Source organism: Meleagris gallopavo, chromosome 2, assembly GCF_905368555.1.
Source record: "Meleagris gallopavo chromosome 2, MGAL_WU_HG_1.1, whole genome shotgun sequence".
Lineage (NCBI taxonomy): Eukaryota > Metazoa > Chordata > Aves > Galliformes > Phasianidae > Meleagris > Meleagris gallopavo.
In genome coordinates, this window is record NC_139405.1 from 104,914,316 (window position 1) to 104,937,166 (window position 22,851).

The following is a 22,851-nucleotide window of genomic DNA, read 5'->3' on the forward strand; positions in this document are numbered from 1 at the left end:
CTTGTTCCTGATCTTGTCCAGGCTCTTCCAGCACTGGCTGACATCTCTGGAGACGTCTATCTGTCAGCATCTGCTACTTTCTTTCTCTTCCAGTTGCCATTTCCTTAACATCACACCTTCCAACCAGTTCACCCCTTCTCAACAGCACAGCTCAGCAGGTGGCTCTTCCTCTACTCAAAGGTCTTTTGGTGAAAAATCAGTGCAGTGGGGCATCTCTACAAAAGCACACTTTCTGCTGATACCTAATGTTAGCCAATCATTAAGGATATGGTCAATGGGCATGGTGGGAATGGGTTGACATTTGGACGTGATCAACTTAGTGGTCTTTTCCAACCTTAACGATTCCAGGATTCTACAAAATCAAACAGCTACTTCCCTGGTTTTAAGTAGCTCTTCCTCTCTTTCTCTCTACCTATATATTCTGCCTCTGTTAAATCTCTACCTGTAGTTTTATGACTGTACTTTTATTAATGATTTTTTTTTCAGAAGTATTACAGTATTTTCTGAGACTGTTCAAGGACAGAATTACTCAAGACCTTGAGTAGCCTGAGGGGAGTAAATGGGAGACTTGCTTCATAAATAAAAATTATTTTCTTATTAGAAGTGGAATCTGAGCTGCATCAATAACTTGATTATTTGATGCCTAGATCTGTTCTTGAATATTTTTTCTGCCTCACAGCCACCCAAGGCACTCAAAAACCTCACTAATGACTTATGGAACATAATAGAAAGTAATTTCCAAACAGTTAGCCTAATTGGTTGTAATCTGACATTTTGCTACAAGCAAAATATTAAAAGTTTAAAGCAAAACACATCCCCCACAAAGTAGAAGAACAGAAGCAAAATGAGGTCATTTCAAAAGAAAGAGAAACTTGCATCACCCTTCTCTAGAAGTATATTCCAATACATTGTTCAAAAACACTGGAGCAAGATGCATGAATGACAGCCTGTATTTTGTCTGCCCTGGGAGAGCCTGCAAAGTCTTTTAGGAAATCTGCAAGCAGGATTGAAAAACACCAAAAATCTTTAGAAATGTAATTCTATACAAGATTATTTCAGAGTGAAATAGTAATATACAACTTCATTGTTCCTCTGGTTCATCAGCAGGAAAGCAAGGGTTCATTAGGCAATTCACAAGCCAGAAGTGACATAAAGCTTTGAATGATTTATGGCATCAGCTCTGATCTAGCACGCTGTAGGAAAGCTGAAGATGACTGCAGTGAGAGCTAAGTGGAGCTTCACAGTTCCGCTTCAGGACAGGACATCTTTAAAAGAAGCTTGTGAAAAAAGAAGCTTAAAAGAAATGATTTCTTAAATTTATGATGTGTCAGTAGTAACCATTAGCAGATACATCCAGCCTAAGAGCGAGATCTAGCCAAATTCCCTAGCGTGGATCTTTTCCTTTGGAAAGCTCTGACATCTACAGGAGAAAAGCACTACCTATAAGTGTTAGCTGCTAACTCTTGGGCTGCTCAATTAATGGCCATTCCTCTCTACTGAGTCCTGTAGCCTGACTGTTTCATAGCAGTGATTTCCTGCACTTCCACAAACAAGTGAAACTACAGCTAAACCCACAGGAAGAAACTCATTTCGGATTCTTACCTTAAGGCTCTAAAAGAAAATGTCCAACATTTTCAGTTTTGCACTACTGCCTTTAAGGTGAGTATTATCAAAAATGTGTTCTGCTTATTGAACCACGCTTCATCTGTCATTATGCATGATTACAGTTATCAAAGGTCTTTGCTAGGTGACTGGAATACACAATAAGAAGGAAGGCAAGTTGTACGAGTGTCTCAAGTGAAAAAAACAATCAAGAGAACAATCACTTCGTTCAAAATATCTACAGAATTATCAGACTTGCAGTGGGGGGGAAAAAAAAAAAAAAAGATTAGCTTTCTTGCCTGTAAGGGATGGGATGAAGACTGTATTGTGCTCACTCCTACGTAGGACAACTGTGCTTTTGGCTACAGGTCAGAGATTATGAGGAATAAATCACAAGCTTCCTGTGAACATATTTTGCTATCCCTAAAAGTCCCATATACCTAGAATGACTGTGGTTCATTCATCAATAGGTGCTGGTTTTGGATGTGCCCTATCCACTGTACTTGCCAATGTCATCCCTCCAATAAGGTATCTGGTACAGAGAAGAGGCTGCTGGCTAGTGATGGACCTACAGCAGATGATACCACATTGTATCTACTCAAGACTAAAAAGTTGTGAATTATGTAGAACAAGAACTACAAGCTCTCTCCGGGCATATTTTCTACTTCACAATACTGCATTTATTTATGAAGCAATAAAAAAGAAGGAAAAAAAAAAAAGAGAAATATACACTACAGGAAGAGATCATAAGTTTAAAATAAAATATCACAAACCTCTATTTTTTTCTCAAGCCATGGTCTACACAACACCACAACAAATTCCATGAATCCACTGCAGTTTATTTTTTCTTAACAGATATATGGAAACAGCACGAGTGTTTCGATATCAATCTTAAACGGGTGTGCAAATAAACAGGTTAAGACTTGCTTCCAGAAAGCATGCAATGAGCTGAAAAAGCTCCTTCCCACCTGTTGGTGTCCCTGGCCACGTCCTCATACACACTCTGCACTCCGATCTCCAGCCTCGTGCAGCCATAGGACAGCATGTCGCTCAAATGGCGCTTCAGGCAGTAATCTGGTCTGGTCTCGATGGTTATCCCAACGCATTTGGTCAAGCTTCGTTCAGAATACCTGCAACAAAACCATCCTCTATTAAAACTGGGAAGTCCCGTTCTGAAAACATACCGAGTGGTCCATGAAAACTACATACATCATCCCTGTTTCTGAGTGAGGTGCATGCTCCCAGCTTCATTGAAGCCTAACGGTGGAACAAAACTCATTGGTAGCCTTTTTCCCCATCCACCCCATTTATCACTGGATGTCTAACTGAGACTAATTGTTCCAGCTAGTGTAACAATCCTCTGCTGATGACAAATGGTAAGTTACTGACCTGTGAGAGAATAAAACAAAAGAAAATAGGAATCCAAAGCAGACTTGAAACAAAGTTCACACCAGGAAACCATAAATCAACACAATCTCCTACATCATCAGCAGGGGTCATATTCATTTCAATGTAAGAAGCACTGCACTTGTCCCTAACATAGTAGTCACCTTTCCAGCAGAATACAGTGATTGTGTAACAGAGGACTGCAGCACAGGGAAGATACACATTAAGAAGAAAACTTCCTGTTTTGGAGGGCCATGAATATGATCAGAGGGCTGGAACACCTCCCCTACGAAGACAGGCTGAGGGAGAAGAGAAGGCTGCGGGGTGACCTCATTGCAGCCTTTCAGTACCTAAAGGGAGCCTACAAACAGGAGGGGAGTCAACTCTTTGAAAGGTAGATAACTGCAGGATCAGGGGAAATGGTTTTAGGTTGAGGGAGGGAAGATTTAGGTTGGATGTCAGGGGGAAGTTCTTTACTAGGAGAGTGGTGAGGTGCTGGAACAGCTGCCCAGAGAGGCTGTGGATGCCCCGTCCATCCCTGGAGGTGTTCAAGGCCAGGTTGGATGGGGCCCTGGGCAGCCTGGGCTGCTCTGAAATGTGGAGGTTGGTGGCCCTGCGTGTGGCAGGGGGTTGGAGCTTCATGATCCTTGAGGTCCCTTCCCTCATGAACCCTGGCCATTCTGTGATTCTATGATTCTTTTGAAGCCATTTGGAACTGCAGATATAATCTGGATAAGTCCCAAACCTGATGTGGGCAGGATTAACAGTGACTCTCTGAGAAGCATACTGGCCTCTTTAATGGTCCCAAATGATGAAAATCTCAGTATTCACATTAAATGTCACTGAGAAGAGGACATCTTGAGTAAGAGAGATGTTATGCTGATACCTGAAAGAATGCTGCACACTAAAATCACAAGGATGACTAGCTTCAGGCTGTTATTAGGTATTTCATAAGGATTCATCAACTGATTGCTGGCTCTGGATGGCTGGAAAGCTTCAGAGTTTAAGTTTCAGCATGACGGAGGTCCAATATGATAACAGAAAACTATCACAAAAAGAAAAGGAAAAAAAAAAAACATGTGGATTCAGATCCCAAAGCAAAAATATTAATTCCATTCAGACTGATAAAGCCTAAGATATTTGGGGGGTAGACTATAATGGCTGTCAACACCAGCATCTCAAAAAAGGCATAAAACATTTCAGAGTTTGTGGCTCACTAATCTGACAGACTACCAGAACACTGTTTATCATGTCAGGGAAAACATTGCTAAAGTGTGATTCATTAACAGCAGATCAAAAAATGCTTATTTTTAAAGACATTTTGTTTCCAAATAATTTTAAAAAAAAAGACAAGTTTTAGATAAGGGAAAAAAAAGGTCACCAGATAACTCACCCATTACACCAAATGAAATGTGTTTGTACTAAGCACCTGCGATCATGGCTAGAAATACAGAGGGGAGGCAAAAGTAATTATATTTCCCCCCCTGGAGCAAATTGATGACAGTTATAAAATGCTGAATCCAACGTTCACCAACAGACCCCAAACTATAGCATCTACTAAGAGTACCAGCAGGATGAAAGTCTGGTGCCACGGCTGCAAAAGCTGCCTTGTCTATGCTGCAAGAAGTGGGTCTTACCTGGGATTAGAAAAGGAACACAAGAACTGGGGGATGTGGCACTGATGGACGTGGTCAGTGGGCACAGGGAATGGGTTGGGGTTGGACTTGGTGATCTTAGAGGTCTTTTCCAATCTGAATGATTCTGTGATTGAGGAAAGTAATGAACACCTGCAGATTGGTATGCTCTCTCAGTAGCAAACATTCCCAGCCTGAGCCACACGTGCTCCAGCTCTCCCTGCACCTCCTGGGGACCCAGCAGCTTCCTTGCATGGAATCAAAGCATTAACCAGGAGATGCTTGCAAAGACAGAGCTGATCCCAGCCAAACACTGGCTTTAGGTTTAATGCCTCTAAGGCTTTGCAGAACAACGCTGGTAAGGAGAAAGAGTGCAGTCTAATACTTCATTTTACTAGCATAAAAGCTTGAATCGAGTGGTCCATATGTGATGAAGACTACAGATTCCCTTCAGCTAAATAGAAAAGAGAGAAAAACATGTGACAGTCAAGCACCCGAGGGCAGTTCTGGCAACACATTTTTATCATTTCTCGAACAGGGAAAAATAAATTTGACTTTTGTTCTCCCTCTTTGTGACTTTTGAACTTTAAACACTCATTTGGATACTCAGCATGTTTTCCTTTTGCAAAAAGAGCAACTGTCTTCTGTTGGAAATTTAATACTAAATACATTGAATGCCAGGCTTTTATAGAAAGGGCCAACGGTGAACTACAGAAGGGAGCTCAGAGACCTGAAAGGGGCAGGAAATACTATTTAAAACCAACCTGTACCAGCACAGCACCATTCTTTCTGAGAAGAAATGTTTCCTACTATCCAACCTGAACCTGAAAGTTGTCCCTCAGCTCTCCCAGAGCAGCAGATCCAGGAGAGCAGCTCTCCCAGTTGGCTCATGCAAGGTCTATTTCAACACATCACCGTAATGCATTCCAGAAATCCACTAAATTAATCGTGCTCAACTGCACTGCCCTTGTAGCAGTTATCAGGTTGTCAGGTTGGACTCAAGGAGTTCTGTATATCATTCATTAAGAGCATCTACTATAATCTCTGCATCATTTTCATGCCTTTTCTCAGCACTGTCGCCAGTTTTTAAGCATTTCTGTTGCCTCTGATATCAAAAACAGCCAGAGAACTCTGCAGACACACCAGTACTAAATCCAGATGGAATATAATTTGCCTATTCCTATCCAATTTTCCACTATTTATACAGTCAAGGGTAATTTGGCTGCTGAATCATACAGAAAGCTCATGATAATGTGACTTAACTCCAAAGTCTTTTCTAGATATTTCGCTGCTTCTCGGAATAGAATCCTGCACCATTCCTAGAAAAACAGCTTTACATTTTCCCATAATAAAGTAGCCGGCTTGCTCATAGACAACTTACTATAGGATACAGATTTATCCCTTATTTGCCCATCTCTGATATTGATAGCATCTGCCAACCCTCAGAAATTACTATTTTAACACAAGTATTAAACACAAGGCCCAGAGGCAAAAACAACAGAATCCTATTAGAAATCATTCAGGTCAATGAGAATAATTTTCTGCTATGCCTGTTTTGAAAACCAATGCAATCAGTGACATGTTGTTGTCTTCCTTTTCTTAATGTGAAGATATCTCACTGCACCGAGCCAAATCTCTTGGAGAAGTTTAGGCATATTACACTTTAATGTTCCAAAAAGCCCTGTAAGCTCACTAACAGCATACAGTAACTTATCATGATAATAGAAATGATGGATTTGCTTTTGCTTAATCTTTAAAAACAACAGACATCTAGCCACATATCCTGCAGGAATGGCATGCTAGCCAAAGAGCATATTAATAGGGAACAGATGCTATCCAACTAGGCAGAGAGGCTGAAAAGCTGATATCTACAGCTCCAAAAAGAGTGGCTTCAGGATACTCAGTCACGAGAGCTTAAGATGACCTTGATGATGGTCAAGGTGAGCAAAGCCATCATTAACCAACGACCAAAGGAAGAGATACAAGGAAAAACCTAAAAACTTAGATGAACTCAGGAAGTTGAGAACTCCAGCCCCTCGGGATGGTCTCATATACACAAGTCCACAAGGTTTGCAGGTTCATTCTGGTGGTAGGAAAGGGAGAAAAGGTTGAGGGAACTGGGCTTGTTTAACTTACAGGAGAGAAGGATCCAGGGAGACCTCATTGTGGCCTTCCAGTACTTGAAGGGAGCACAGAAACAGGAGGGAGAACGGCTGTTTGTGAGGGTGGATAGTGATAGGACAAGGGGGAATGGTTTTAAACTGAGACAGGGGAGGTTTGGGTTGGATATTAGGAGGAAGTTTTTCAGCCAGAGGGTGGTGAGGCACTGGAACAGGTTGCCCAAGGAGGCTGTGGATGCCCCATACCTGCAGGCATTCAAGGCCAGGCTGGATGTGGCTCTGGGCAGCCTGGTCTGCTGGTTGGTGACCTGCACATAGCAGGGGGTTGGAACTGGATGAGCATTGTGGGCCTTTTCAACCCAGGCCATTCTGTGATTCTGTGATTCTATGATTTGTGATGTGGATTTCTTCCATAACCTAAGAGTGCAAAGGAGTTTTAACTTCACAACCAGCAAACACCTCACAGTACTTCTCCTTCCTTGGAATAGTCTTATTTGTTACCTGTGCAATGCTGAAGTAAGAACTGAAAATCTGTCACACTGCAAGAACAATCAGAAATCAAGATAGCACAAGATTACAGGGGGGTAATTTTAATAACAGACCAACCATACTGCTGAATTGTGCAAATAAAATAGATGCCTTACAAATGAAGGAAATGAGATCCAGAGAAACTTTCAGATTAGCACAGACATAGCTGGAGTTAAGTGAGTTTTCAGTGTGATTAGAGAACTGTCTGAATCAAGATGAAATGCAGGAGAGATTATTCATTTTAATCATTAGAGAATAATTGAGCATATTTTCAGACAAAGCTGGCACATAAAATAGAGCTTGAAATCAGAATCTGCCTCTTAAAAAGCAGGGATTTTAGATCAGAAAGTACCCACCTCTCCACCAGACGCAGCAGTTTGACATAGGGTTGCAGGTACTTTCTCATTTAGAGAAAAAACAGATGGCACAGCCCTGGCATAAAACAACTCATTTAACAAAGCCTCTGCTCTCTCTCGATTAAACTTTGGTCTAGAGACAAAAGCCTCATCAGCTATGAGACCCAAACGTCAAAGAATCAATTACTTACAAATCCACACTACAGCAGCATCTGAACTCCCTGGCTGGCACCAGTGGCAGGATGCCATTCAGTACAGAGAGATTCGCCTTGTCCCAGTGAGCCCAGGAAAGAAAAACTGTAAGAATCAAGCAAGCAGCTCAACACTCTGCGTGCACAGCGTGGTAATCACACACCCTTAAACCACTTCTTTGCTTTATAAGTTTCAAAGTAGGAAAGTACATGAAAGGAGGTACAGAGAGAGGCAAAAGCAGAAGTACAAGAAACTGCAGAAACAGTTAAAGGGCAGCACCAAAGGGAACCCATCACCAAGAGCAAGGAGCTTTTAGGTGTACCTGTCTGCATGGAAGTAAGGGAAGGATGTAGAAAAACTCATCCAGCCCAACAATCCCCTGCCAGATACTCCAGTGTGACCTCGGAAGTCAAAGGAAACCATGCTGAAGATGAAGATGGAGTAAATAATGATGCTGCTCATACTACTTGATCAGCATCACTGCTAGCGAATGACTCAGCAGCAGCAGCCTCCACAAAAGATGGTGCTCCATATTCCACAGCCCAGTCCCAACAGTGCCTTTGACTATAAGAAGCATTGCCCAGAGGAACCCCGAACTGCAAGTGCTCCAGACAGGCAATGGCATTTATATAGATGGAATTTAGACAAAAAAAGTGACACTGATGGCTTCTGAAGAGCAAACTGCTGATAAAACACACAAGTACCCAACACACCACGTGCTTACCTGCTCTCTAACTACCTCCTTTTTCTTGATCTGTAATAGCTCTGCTTGATTTATGAGGATGGATAGTGATAGGACAAGGGGGAATGGTTTTAAACTGAGACAGGGGAGGTTTAGGTTAGATATGAGGAGGAAGTTTTTCAGCCAGAGGGTGGTGAGGCACTGGAACAGGTTGCCCAAGGAGGCTGTGGATGCCCCATCCCTGCAGGCATTCAAGGCCAGGCTGGATGTGGCTCTGGGCAGCCTGGTCTGCTGGTTGGCGACCTGCACATAGCAGGGGGTTGGAACTGGATGAGCATTGTGCTCCTTTTCAACCCAGGCCATTCTATGATTCTATTACTATGCCAATCTCTGAAACACAGCTAGAGTAATTAATTCAGCATCTACAATTTCCTGCTAGTAAACAAAAGAGGTGGCAGCTCACTCACCAGGCATCTTTCAGAAGTTGCATTTTTGATGACTGCCCAGAGCAGATATTTCAGAGTGTTCAACTTCCAGTTATTTGGCCTCATAGAGCTCCCTTTTCATTACGGCATTTCAGAGTTTCCTTTATCACCACTACCAGGAGTATGAGATACTGCTGTGGTTTCTTAACAGCATCAGTTCCACAAGGTTCAGTTCTCACAGGCTGAAAAACTTAGTTACCTAAAATAATTTACTGACTGAAATATAACTTCCCAATTTTGATAATGTAACAGTATTTATATCTGCTAGAATAATATTTCTCTCTTTTCTTCTCCCCTAAATGCCACTAACGCATAACTCCGCCACTAACAGGCAGTTTTGCTCCCTCCTGCTTCAACACCTATCTGCAACAAAGAGGTACCAGTGCTGCTATGGAGGAGGTGGTGGTCCTTCTGGGTTTATTTCTGCATCACTCACAACTTTCAAAGACCCTTCACTGTGGGTGAAGGAGAAACGAGTGAAGGGCCTCATGCAAGATTATTTTCAACACCATAAGGTGTTCCCAAAGGGCACGTGAGAGGGCCTGAAAGACTTTTCTTAGCTCAGGAGGTAAAAATAAAAAAGGCTGTGAGCAGGAACCCTGACAGGACCTCTGACATCAGTGCCTGATGTTGTGAGCTCCCATCCATCACGTTCAAGGCAACAGCAATACAGATCATGTCTTTGCCAGCTACAAATTACTAGCAAGCTGTAACTGAAAGCACCAGGATGAATAAGGATATGCTAGAGTGAAATATTTCGAACAAGAAAAATTGCATATGCATGGCTCTACCCAGAGCCAAGTTACAACCTCTGTTTTCCCTCTCTGTCAAAGCTAAAGGTTTGAGGGAAAAAAACATCCTAGAAATAAGCCTTAAATGGGAAGGAGAGTGCTTATCTCCTCCTCCCTTCTGCTAGCTCTCTGCCCCTCTCAAACCTGTCTCGGTGAGCAGAGCCAAGTGGCAGCACTGGAGGCTGAACTCTTCATGCCTCTCGCAGAACACAGGCAGTAGGATGAGTGCCAGCCTCCTGGCACTGCAGCCAATGGAGCCGCCTTCAGACAGCAGCCGGAACACCACTAACACACTGACCTGCTCCAGAGGGGGAGCAATGAGCCCCAGTAACACCGACAGTCCCTTGAGCAAGCCCAAAGCTTGGCTATGCCCAGCTCTCCATCCAACGATGGCTGCTTGCAGCACAAGCAGGGAAAGCTGCGGTGGTGCTTTCCTACAATACCTCCGATTTTCTCTCTAGGGATGTCTGTAGTAGTAGGTATCATTAGCACTTGGCAGCTCTGCACAGTCTTTTTTCCCACAGATGTGTTCAATCCCTCCCCACAGCCCAGCTGTGCATTCCAATGCAGAAGTGCCACCTTCATCCTGAATTCCCATTTCATCTGAAGGTCCCAGTCCTTGAGCTGTAGGAGATGATCAATAATCATCTGACCTCCACGACAGGCAAGACTTTGCAGACCCTCTATTGTATCACTCTCTGCTATTTCCCCCCCAGTATCATTTTCCTTCCCCCTGCCTAAATGTTAAAAAGAAGAACCAAGCACAGTTCAAGCTGACCCCTGCTGAAGCTCAAGGAGACATTGCTGAACAATGCAGAAGCATAACAGTATTTCCCATTCCGCTCTCCCAATTCTCTTCATTCTAATTCCTCACACTGAGCTGCTCCTTTAAGTAATACTGAATCACATGCCTGTCCTTCTCATGGTTACATGGCTCCTGGGTAGCTCTGGCCAACTTGAAGCTTGTTGTCCTGCAGTAAAACAAGAACCCTTACACACACTGTTCTTCATCTGCAGATTCTCACCTGTCCCCTCCCCACCCACCCAGTCAGCATGGAGAAGTCCTTCTACAACTCCCTGCAAGCAGCTTGCTGTTACTGCTGCAAAGAATCCAGCATCACACTGAATTCTGGCATCAACCTTTTTCAAATTATTTAAGCCTGTCTCCAGCAGGTACACGCACAGATTCTTCTGGGACACCAACTAATGACTTTCTTCTGTTGTAAAAAATGATGACTTATTCCCTCTCAACTTTTTATAATCATTAATGCACGCAAGACCTTTAATCTCACCCCACAATCTTCAGGAGGCTTCAGTGAAAAACCTCAATTTGGGAAATCCACATGAACTCTCACATATTTATCAAACACTTCAAAGACAACCACTACAACCTAGAAATTCCATTGAAACCTTGGGCCATTTCAAACAGCCCATGCAATTCCAACCCCATGCCACGGATAGGGTTGCCAACTCCATCCAACCTTCATCATAAGCCAAATACTTTACATTTCAGACTAATATATGAATGTTAGTTAAAATAGTACAAATCCCACACCACATCCATCACATGTATGGATGATGCAGGTAGCCCAACATGCCACGCTGAGTGCTTCAGCCTGGAAGTGTTCCAGAACTGTGGGGATGTGGCACTGAGGGATGTAGACACTGGTGGGGATGGGTTGGGGTAGGACTTGGTGATCTCAGAGGTCTTTTCCAACCTTAATGGTTCTCTAAGTGATTAAGATGATCAGAAGCTTGAAGGCACTATGAAGACCTGGGCTTCCTGCAAGGTAAGACTTCCTGTGCCAAACACTAGAGCTCTTCTATTTGAAAAAAGAAAATAGCTTTGAATTTCAGCACTTGAAAAAGAAAACAGTAACCACATACCTTCCCAGGGTACCCAAACCATGTAGATGTCTTCAGAAGTGGGGAAAAAAGCCCACACATGAGAGCCACCAACTCCAAACAGCATTATTTTCAAAACCACTTGCCTATTTGTGCAGAAGCAAAGCTTGGAAAAAAAACACATTCTGTACAATGCAAGAAAATTGGATATGCTTCAAGCTATCAAGTTTTAGAAAGAACCAAATGCATTTCTTATGAACAATTTGGGAAATTCTGTCCAGTAACACAGGATAAACCCTAAATACAGAATCACAGAATGTCTTAGGTTGGAAGGGACCTCAAGGATCATGAAGCTCCAACCCCCTGCCACATGCAGGGCCAGCAACCTCCACATTTAATATCAGACCAGGCTGCCCAGGGCCCCATCCAACCTGGTCTTCGAACACCTCCAGGGCCAGGCTGCAGGTTGCAGAATCTCATTTTTTGCTATAAGCATCAGCCCTTTGCAGCATGGCAACCTTGATCCACACAGAGGAAGAAAAGCAGAAGGTGTAGCTGTTGGCTGCATTTGGTTAATACTTCATCTTGGTCGTTTTTTTGTCTTTCTGATATCTTTCATATAATCCAAATAGAAGTGGCTTTTTAGCCCCATTTTAACTGTCCCTTATGTGAATTTCAATACAATTTCATTTGACCTTTAGTTAAATTCCACCTCTACCAGGCAATCGATACCTGCCGTTCCCATAGGACATGTTTTACTCTAGGTCTCTTTCTCCTCTCATCCAAGCACACAGAAGCAGACATCACATCCCACGAGCAACAACCGATGTCATCGAGTGACACCGGCATGCAGGCAGCTCATCAGCCTCCTCCATACAGCCAAAGACTGATAGCAAACCCGCACTGGGAGATGCCCACGATTGGCTCTTGATTTCTCACATCTTTGCTGTGCAATTTAGTTCAGGGAAACTTGAAAGAACAACAATTTAAATGCCTGTTACCAAATCAATATGAACAACGATCAAGTCATAATTATATAGACAGCTTACCGCAGAATAGTCAATATGCAGTTATAGACACGGGCTAAAAAGGGGCTGGGGAGAAAAACGCTTAGATCTAAAATTATGAAAGGAGTGATGTGACATTCTCTTTTATTAAATCTAAACTGAAGTCGAAGCTTTTCTTGCTACAGTTGATGAGAAAGATTGCACTGGGTGAGACTTATGCGTATTAAAAAAAATCCCGTTCCAATCTCAGCCCTGATATTGACTCACCGTGGCCTAGGGAAAGTTGCATATTCTTAGTAACAACCACTTCCTTGCTGTTATTGAGGAACATCAGCACTTCTGCCACTGTGCTGCATGCAGTTCTGACAACTGACTGCCCTAAGAGCTCCTGCCGCATAAAGGCAGCGGCCAGCGCAGACCTCCTTTTGTAGCTCCTGCACCCAGCCCGTCACACAGCGCTCATCTCGCCCCCGCCTGACATTCTGATAAAAACTGAGCTCGAGGAAGGAAAACAGCTTGATTGCTGCTTTGAGGAAACACAGGAATCGGAGCAATAAAATTATAAACAGAGCTAATAAAAAGCAGTCATCTGCCAAAAGTGCCAGCAAAAAGCTGTGGTTTAGCTAATCTTCTCTTGCCAAACTAACTCCCTCATCTATAAAGCAGCAATAGGATCTCTCTCCAAAAGGTGCTACAAAAAATAAACGTACTTTCCTTTTCTCAACAATGTGTTCAAGACAACACTTGTTGCAGCAGACTCCAAGAGTTATTTCCTGGGCTCCATTTGTCATCTGTCATCAGCTCTAACCAACAGCTACAGATCTTTAATGAGCAATTTTCCACCCTGCTTTGGAAAAGTAATTCAGTTTCTAGCTTTCTACCACTGCTCCTCCTCCCTGCAAGGGGCACACCTGGATCACACCGAGATAAATACAGTGCAGAGACCACATAAAACAAGGAAAAAGGGACTACAAGCAAAGTGAAGCCAGTGAACGGACACTTGTGTTAGACAAGTTGTTTGGGATAGGAGGAGGTGAAGAAAAGGTGGAATATGAGGAACCATTTCTTCTCATAAAGAGCAGTGATGCAGTGGCACAGCTGCAGGGAGGTGGTGGGGTCACCAAACCTGGAGGTGTTCCAGAACTGTGGGGATGTGACACTGAGGGATGTGGGCAGTGGGCACGGTGGGGTGGGCTGGGGTTGGATTGGGGATCTCAGAGGTCTTTTCCAACCTGAATGGTTCTAGGATTAACTGCATTACATTCCAGGTGGTTTTCAAAAGCAAACAAGCCATGCTCTGCATAGCACTGTGCTGCTAAATAGTCAAAGGAAAACCACTTCATGACGTCTTTCTATGAAACTGAAGATCAAACCTGCCACTTTTTGCATGCATACTGCATCAGCATATTACTAGAAAATGTCTTTTCTTTGAAACTAGTTTTGTGCTGTTGAAAGGCAGTGGATCTCAGCTCACAACATCAATGAGGCAAGCACAGCATCGCAGAGGGAACAAGAAACAGCAGCTCAGTTTTACCAGCACATTTTAATTTGGATTGGAAAGCAATCTCTGCTAAAAAGAGAAGAAGCAGCACAGGTCACACAAGAGGTCCCCAGGACATGGGACACCCATCAGGGACTGCTTCCACACCACAATCCAGGCAGCACGACCTCCTGCAGAGGGGTGGCTCATTCTGTGATGCCCAGGAAGGTGTGATGCTTTTTGTGCCAGAGACACCCGAGAAAATTAAGGCAGAAAGCTGATATAACACACGATGCATCTTCTCTTTGTGCCACTACCTCTGGACCAGCAGCAAGATATGAACCAGAAGTGTACAATAAACAGTCCAAATTACATTCATACAGGTGACCATGCCATGAATCGGCTCCATTCCCAGTTTCCAATCCCACCTGACTGCTCAGATCCCATCCTACCATTAGCATTTTAGTGTGGGTCGACAGAGAACTTGTTCTGCTTGCCAAATTACACACGCGCAGCAGCGAAGCAGCAAAAAGGAGAAAAGTATTCCCTTTGGCAGGTGTTCAGCAGTAATTTGCTGAAAATGGACAAAAAAAAAAAAAAAAAAAAAGCATACTGAAATTCATTATTTAGCTTTGACAATGTCATGACCGCTACGGCCCTTTCCACCGACACAGAAGAAGTACAGGTTACAAATAGGGCTGAATTTGGTGTAGCTCTGGTGTCTATTAGGAATAAACATGTGGGGATGGATCCTTCCACCTGCAACCCCCAGTCAATGTTCAAGCACAAACCTGAGTATTTAACACTGGAAAAAAGATGCTGCGGAAATACTGAACAGGACAGATAACAGGAGAGGCAATCGCTTTCCATAGCGACGGGAGGAAAAAGATAAACAGCCACTCGTAGCAAGATCAGGATGCAATCTGATGGAAGGACTTTCACTCCTGCATCTTCCAAATCACACCTCTGCAGCTAAAAGGGGGGTCTTGCAGTAGGAAATAAGCAACGCCGAAATAAGAGGGAACCTATTAATGTCAATTAACTTTGGGGTGCACCCTCAAATTCTGCCAGTAGGATATAAGCCATCCTGAAGGCATTTAGGGGTAGATACTCTCCATAAAAAGCAAGTTTTAACAGCAAATGCTGCTTTTGCACCATGGTAGGGTTGTTTCAAAAGCTGGAAACAAAGAAAATCCGCCTACCTCTCTAAAACATTAGGAACCAGCCTCCAAATCTCTGGGAATGAAAGGAAATTTGGGCAGAATCTCTGTTGTAAATGATCTGGCACCAAACCAGCAGCCAGTTATCTCCTGCCTGGCACAGCAAAGGGAGGGATGTGACAGACGAGCTCTGATGGATACAGCCACAGCTATTTGTTGCTGCCTCCTGCTATCTGCTCCCTGCTCTGCCTGCACAAGGGGATCTGCAGAGCAGGCAAAATACCCCCACACCTCAGTTGCCCAAATTCCAGATACAACAGGGCTTAAACCAGCAGTTAAAGCAGTCTGTGCCGGAGCTGCAAGAGCTTACCTGTCACAGCACCTACTCACTACAGGGAGTGAAGAGGTGAGAGCTGACTATCCAATTTGGGCAATTTGCAGCAGGGCAATCTGCAGCTCCATTCATCCGGCACAGGGTGAGCTCTGCCAGCTGATGGGTGGAGAACTGCTTTGGAAGCAGAGGGTCGAGGTAGATAAAGGAGAACACTGACCTCCAGAATCACTCCAGCATCAGTCGCTGGGGCTCATGAATCAAAGCCCTCAGTTATCATTGCTGGAGTCCCAATTAATACTCAGGAAGCACAATTTAGATACATCAGCATAACAAGCACTATATGCCTGCTGAGCCATCTAGGTTGTAGGTACTCCTTAGCCACTGCTAATCCCAAGGGAAGGAATGTGTGCTTAAAACTCCTTCCTTAAGATTCATGGTGAACTAGTTTCTTACAGAAGGAAGAGAGAAATACACACAAGGTGAGCAGCATAGGCACAACTCACTCACCTGTTACCCCACACAGCCTTACTGTGCCCTAAGAGGCAACCAAGAGGAGATGAGTTAAACCTTGCTAAAACTATAGCAACATTCTGCAGAAACCTGCATCTTACAAAACTCCTCAAGCCTTAAGAATGGGAAATTTAAAGCAGGCCTCAACTTTGACAACAGTGACCTTTTAAAGATGGGTTTATTCTTTGCTATTGTAAAGCAAGATTAGGAATTGCTCAGAGGCAGTCAGCTTGCACAATCATCATTTCTTGCAGAGAAATTGCAGCTTCTATTATGATTACTGATACATGAACTGGATGATCTTTAAGGCCCCTTCCAACCCAAACCATTCTACAATTCTTTGATTCTAATATATGGATCTTTTAAGAAAGCACATCATCTGCTAAACCTATTTTTCATAGGTTTTCCTGACCTGGTGCACTCAAGCTTCCAGATGGGCTTTAGAATGCATCAGGAGCACCACATATCAAACCAAACACAGAACCACAGAATCACTGAAGTTGGAAAACACCACTAAGATCACCCAGCCCACTGCCCACATCCATCAGTGCCACATCTCTGTGGTTCTTGAACACCTCCAGGGACGGTGACTCCAACACATCCCTGGGCAAATAAGTGCTGCTGCAACCACCAGTGTTTGAAGGTTTTTTCCCCTCAGACAGGCTAACAGGTCTTAAAACTGGAGATGTAACCCAGCCTCAAAGAGCAGTTATTTAAAATCTGCATCCTCTCTTTCAGAGAAGGCCCTCAAGTAGCTGGATCCATCTGCTTCCAGCCTGCCAGATCAGTGTGGCTGTTAGGATGCCTACAAAACATCTCCAGGGACACAACGAAAACATTTGTGACAAAGGGAAGCACTGCTGCTTGCTCCCCAGCCCAGCTGAGTGTGCAAACACAAATCATAGAAGCTGTAAGACCTACTGGGTCTTTTCCAAGAGACAAAAGCAACGCATGACAAACCCGAGCAGAGAGGCACTTAGTGTTGGCCAACATCAGAAGCTGCAGCCGTCCCACAAAGAACCCAACACAGCCAGCTGTGCTCTGTTCTGGGTGTCAGTGGCTGATTCAGGTGGAAAATGAGTCTTGGTTAATGGACCTGCTATGGAAACAGTTCTTAAGCCTGTTGTATGCCCAAATACCGTTACTTAAATACCAGGTATACAAGATGCTCATGTTGCAGAGAGGCTCCAGCATTTTCATTCCTTCTTACCTTGCCTCTAGGAACATGACTTACAAGGTGACGGAACATCAGTAAAAAACAGGACGCTGTTAAAACCAGCATTTGACAAATACTTCCTGAGCATTTTAAATACACTGAGAGAAGCCAGGCTTAAAGCTGCAGTGCAAGGAGCTGCATGGGAGCGCAGTCCAGATGGACCTTTCTGAGTCCTCCTGCAGCCCCAATCACTAATTAAAAGTCAGATCCTGGCTCAGAGAAGAGGTGCTCAGCCCCCAGGGTTAAGTGGTGAGTCACAGTTGCAGTTAAATATGCCCAGCACCTCCAGTGACTCACAGGTCAGGTGAGAGGAGCAAAATGCTGGGGAGAAGTTATTTTCATTTGCATGTGGATTTTACACCTTGATGGCTCATGTTTTCATTGTCCTCACCAAAGAGCAAAGGCAGATATAGTCTCTCCTCATCCTGTGGCCAGCTTGCTTCTGAAGCATACCACAGCACTTTGAGTAAAGACTTCTGTCTGAACAGTCTAGAAAGTGTTCATTGCTTCAATGGGAAGGTAGTGCAGAAATATCAGCAACTCTTTCTTAAGGAATTTGTTTCTTTCCTCCTTTTGGAACAGACTCTATCTGAAAGCCTCACAGATTCTGTTTATCTTTTAGAAATTACATTTTTGGTCGACCAGTTCTTGTACGTAAATAAGATCACTTCTGTGCTCATCCATTACAAAAAGAAAAAAAGAAAAAAATACCTAAGCTCACTTCAGGTCAATTTATGAACAAAAAAGATCTTTCTACTGCTTTATAAATATGGATGTGAAGGGAGTTCTTTACATCTCCCAGGTTAGTTGCCCCAGTAAACAGTTTAAAGCAGCAATCTTGCTTACTGTTCTGAGCCACTCCATGAAGGTTCTGATTTCTGCACTCAGAGTTTGAGGTTTATTTATCCCACAGCAGCTGGCTGCAGCCTCACTACCCTGTGACAGCTCACTCCCTGTGTGCATTGCTGGCTTTCCAGCTGTGAGGCTTACCACGTGGCCTGATTGACTGTAAGACTCCAGATCTGCAAGCAAGCCAGGAGCCAGCTGAGATCGTTTGCAGGAGTCCAAGGGCCAACACACTCTGAGGACTTATTTCTTCAGTCAGACACGCAGTGCTGGCTTTGTGAGGAGCAGAAGATACCTTCAGGCAGGCTGCAGTCACAGTGCTGAAACCACATGGGGTCACATCCCTTTTATCTGATTACCTGGGACTGCATGCTGCAGTAGGGTGGTGAAGACAAGGTATTCTATGAAGAAAAACTCAAAATTACGTCAAGAGGATGAGTCCTTTGATGCTGCACAATTGAGTAAAGGTCAGCTTACCACGGTCACTGGAAAGATAGCATTTGATGTGGAACCAGACCACGAGTTTAGGATAAGTCAAGAAATGAGTGGACTGAAGGGTAAAATGTTTGCAGCTAGGGGCACTGAAGCTTTTATAGGTAGATGATGGTTTGTTCAAAGGTCATGATTAAAAATGCTTCTAGAAGAACCAACCTGGCTGAAGGTCTTTTTCCCATGCAGGAGATCACTGTACAAAATTTGAAGATAACTCTTTTGAAGAAGAGGAAAAATTTCAAGGTTGCCATACTCCCATTAAAAAGAAAGGATGAGAGACCAGATCCCAGGCTACAGGCAAATATACCAACAAAAAATATCACCAATATGGCTTCTACTAATGAAAGCTGCAAGGAGAAGGGTTGAACCCTCAAATACAAAGAGAAACATGCAAAGTTGCATTTATTTATTCCAAGTGTCACTGACCATCACAAAACAGCACTGCAGTGCCACAGTACAACAGCTGCATGTAAGAAGCTTAAAAAGGTCTGATTCATCCCAAACGTGATTTTCGTGCCTCTAGAATACTCACGAAATGCAACTTGAGTGACTCCCACATACCTCCATTTACTGAGCATTTAACATGAATTTTATGTTAAAATATATATATATAACATAGCTTTATTTATCTGCTGGAAAATAAGAAAACCCACATTGTTAGGGCAGGTTGCTCGCTCTGTGTACTTGCAAGGCAGCACACTGACTTCAGAGGCGCTTTGTTTTCATATGCACCTAAAATTACTTGGTGACACAGCCTGTGTCGTAATTAGTTTCCTCAGTCATCTGCAAAACAAAGGACAGACTACTCCAAAAGCAGTTTCATCTCCAGTAATATTAGCGAGGCACCTGCAGCAGAAAGCACTGAATAACCACATCCTGATGGTACACAAAGGCACGGCACCAAACTGAACAGCCAGCCTGCAAACTCCTCCCCTCTCCCGTAATGAGCTGCTCACAATCAGAGCAGAAAGAACACAGTTTGTTTCCCAACCTGTTGGTGATTTTATGGCCTTGATTGGTCCTCTTGCAAAGAGCAGCACAGCATTTTTCGTCTGGTCACCGAATGAGAAAATAATGATACTAATAATGGAAGAAAAAATAGAGGAAGTTTTTCACCCAGAGGGTGGTGAGGCACTGGAACAGATTGCCCAAGGAGGCTGTGGATGCCCCATCCCTGCAGGCACTCAAGGCCAGGCTGGATGTGGCCTGGGCAGCCTGGGCTGCTGGTTGCTGACCTGCACATAGCAGGGGGTTGGAACTGGATGAGCATTGTGCTCCTTTTCAACCCAGGCCATTCTATGATGATGAAAAAAATAAAAGAGCAGAAGTGTTTGCTGCCCTCCAGAGGAAAACCAAATGAAATTACAGCTTTGAAATATGAAGGTAGACACGAGGCCAGACAAAGGCCAGTCCTAACCAGTTTTAAAACCGATTGCTTCAGAAGCTGACAGTATCAAAAGGAAAAACCACTGCACTGAGATATGACAACAAGGCAGTGAACAAACTCAGACTGTCAGCAGCGACGACCACCTAGTTTTAACAGCTCCAAAACATCATATCCTTCTCATTTCAATTCTCAGTTCTACCCTGCAAAACACAGTGAAAGTTGTGTATCTGACGAACCGAAGCACGCGTCCGTGAAACAGCCTCTGATTTTCACTTCATCTACTGTAAAATGAGAAGAACATCTCCCTGTCACTCAGTCACTGCAAGGGTGACTGCGTTGGAGAGTGTGAGGGGTGCAGAGCTCCAGAGCAGTGACGTTCTCTGGGCTGAGTCATCCCTTACGGGAGCTGACGTCCAGCCTCCCTCCAAGCCGGGATCAGTTCCCCTTCCCAGTGAAAGGCAATAAATCCCATGGCAATGTGATTCGTCACAACTCCAAATCAAGGTGATGAGGCATAAAAGGCTGAAGTCCAGATGGAATGCCAGAAAATTAGAAAAAGCTTAGCACTTCGTACCTGAGAAAACAGATAAACCACAGCGCTACGCAGGGCGCACAGCAACGCTGGAAGCTGAGCTATAAATATTCCGTGCCTAAACATATATTGAGATACATCTTGCCTGTCAAAAAATGAGACCTAAATATTTATATTCCGTATCTTCTGTTCTTACAGCAGCTCAAGAATACTTTTAAATAATTATGTTAACAAAAACCAAAGTCCTTACTTGACAGCCTCTGCTACGTTATTGGAGGTGTGACCCGACAGCGCGTCGTGAAGGTTTCGGATGAAGTAATCCCTGTAGTCTTCAGGCAAGGCCATGAAAGTTCCACCCATCACAATGAACTCCACTTTATCCACGCTGTGACCCAACTGCTTCAGCTAGAAGAGAACCAGCGAAAAATGAACCAATTACTCAGCTGAACAACTGTCCTATCCCCTACAATGACAAACCATTAATACTTTTGTAAAGGCTTCTTACAATCCTTCAAGAAACCCAGAGGTTAATTCTTCGTGCACAGTACAGACTCTGTGCCATGCAACAGACTTTCTTGACAAAGCAGAGTAATTTGAGCACAGCAGCTTGCCACTGTAGTTATAAGTGTTCCAATCTGAAGCTGTCTTAGATATAGCCATAGGAAGTTTCCTCACTTCTGCTTCACTCCACGTAGAATTGGCCTTGAAAGCTTATGGGGGAAAAAGGAGACTACACTGAATCCACAGCAAATTTTCCAATGATTTGGAGATAAAGAGAATCGGGAAAAAAATGGAACAGGACTGAGAATCACAGGACTGAAAATCAGATCTTTTAATCCTCCAGTGAAGACAAAAGTAAAAAATCATTTTGGGAGGCACTTTCAGAAATATATTCTACACGTAAATAATGATCAAGAACTAGCAAGTGGGATAAAAACTCTCAAATATTGTTGTAATATTGTCTCCCATCAGTAATCAAGTGCTGTTCAAAAAAGATGACACCTTATGAGAGGTTCAAAATTTGTTAGTTATCTAGTGCAAACAAGGGTTAGACAATAAGAGGTCTGAAAATAATTCCTCTATGGGGATCAACCATAGAATTGTTTGAGTTGGAAAGGACCTTCAGAGGTCCTCTGGTCCAACCCTCCAACCCTGCAATGAGCAGGGACACCTACAGCTCCATCAGGCTGACTTAGACTTACAGAAAATGGAAAAGTTGAGGTTGAAAGGGATCTGTGAAGGTCACGCTCTCTGCTCAAAGCAGCAATTTGTTTAGCACTGTGGTCAGACAGGCATCAAGGATCTCCAAGGACAGAGACTGCAAAGCCTGTGTCAGTGCTCCACCAGCCACATAACACATGAGCACTACCTGCTCAGAGGGAGCCTCGTGGCCTTCTCCTGGGGAGCCCAGAATTGGACACAGCCCTGCAAACATGTCTTCAGCAGCACTGAGGTGAGAGGCTGGATCCCTCCCTTGTCCTGCTGGCAGCACTTCCAATGCAGCCCAGGAGGCTGCTGGCCTTCTTTGCACAAGGGCACAGCACTGCTCACTTTCAGCTTGGTGCCCACCAGGACCTTTTCTACCAAGCTACTTCCCAGCTGGGTGCCCTCAGTTCTGTGTTGTCTGCGTACTTGGTGACTGTGTGCTCTGCCCCAACATCTAGCTCATTCACAGAGAGGTCCCCACCATCACAGGCTCACAGAACCTCAGAATGGCTTGGGTTAGAAGGTTCCTCAAAGCCTGTCCAGTCCCAATAGCCTGCCCTGAGCAGCCCAGAACTGCAGCCAGCCTGGTCTTGGGCACCTGCAAGGATGGGGCACCCACACTTCTCTGGGCAGTAGTGCAGGGGCCTTGCTGCTCTCTCTGTGGCAAATTTCCTCCTGGTATCTAATCTGAATCTCCCCCAACCTCTATTGACAGCTGGGGTATACTGCTAGCAATTGGCTTCCAGTTGGAAGAAGTGCTGCTCATCACAACCCATCCCATGGACCTTTTGGGGCAATTGAAAGCATTATCATCATTTTCATCCCAAACACAACATGCTCCCCTTTCACTGTAAAAATGTACCTGTTCCACTCTATGTCTTGTCTGGAGATAAGGGTCATACCGAGCCCGAATGGCCCTCATGGATGTAGGCTACAAAAATACAAAGATAATTTAAGAAAAAAAAAAAGAAAAGAAGTTAATGAAATTAAAGACTGTTAAAGAAAAGAACAGACAATTTTTGGTATAGGAATGGATGCTGTGCAGCTCATTTCAATTCTC

General features: G+C 43.9%; 1 protein-coding gene across 3 annotated transcripts in view; it reads right to left on the reverse strand.

The window, feature by feature from the left end:
- ELP3 (elongator acetyltransferase complex subunit 3) overlaps positions 1 to 22,851 on the reverse strand; it is an 84,601-nt gene that overhangs the window by 54,750 nt on the left and 7,000 nt on the right. For all 3 annotated transcript variants that reach the window (XM_010708081.3, XM_019613379.3, XM_085218268.1), the window contains 3 exons: positions 22,654 to 22,722; positions 20,836 to 20,990; positions 2,571 to 2,732 (listed from right to left, as the gene is read on the reverse strand). In XM_010708081.3, coding sequence (XP_010706383.1) covers positions 2,571 to 2,732; positions 20,836 to 20,990; positions 22,654 to 22,722 — 386 coding nt within the window. The remainder of the gene's footprint in view (positions 1 to 2,570; positions 2,733 to 20,835; positions 20,991 to 22,653; positions 22,723 to 22,851) is intronic.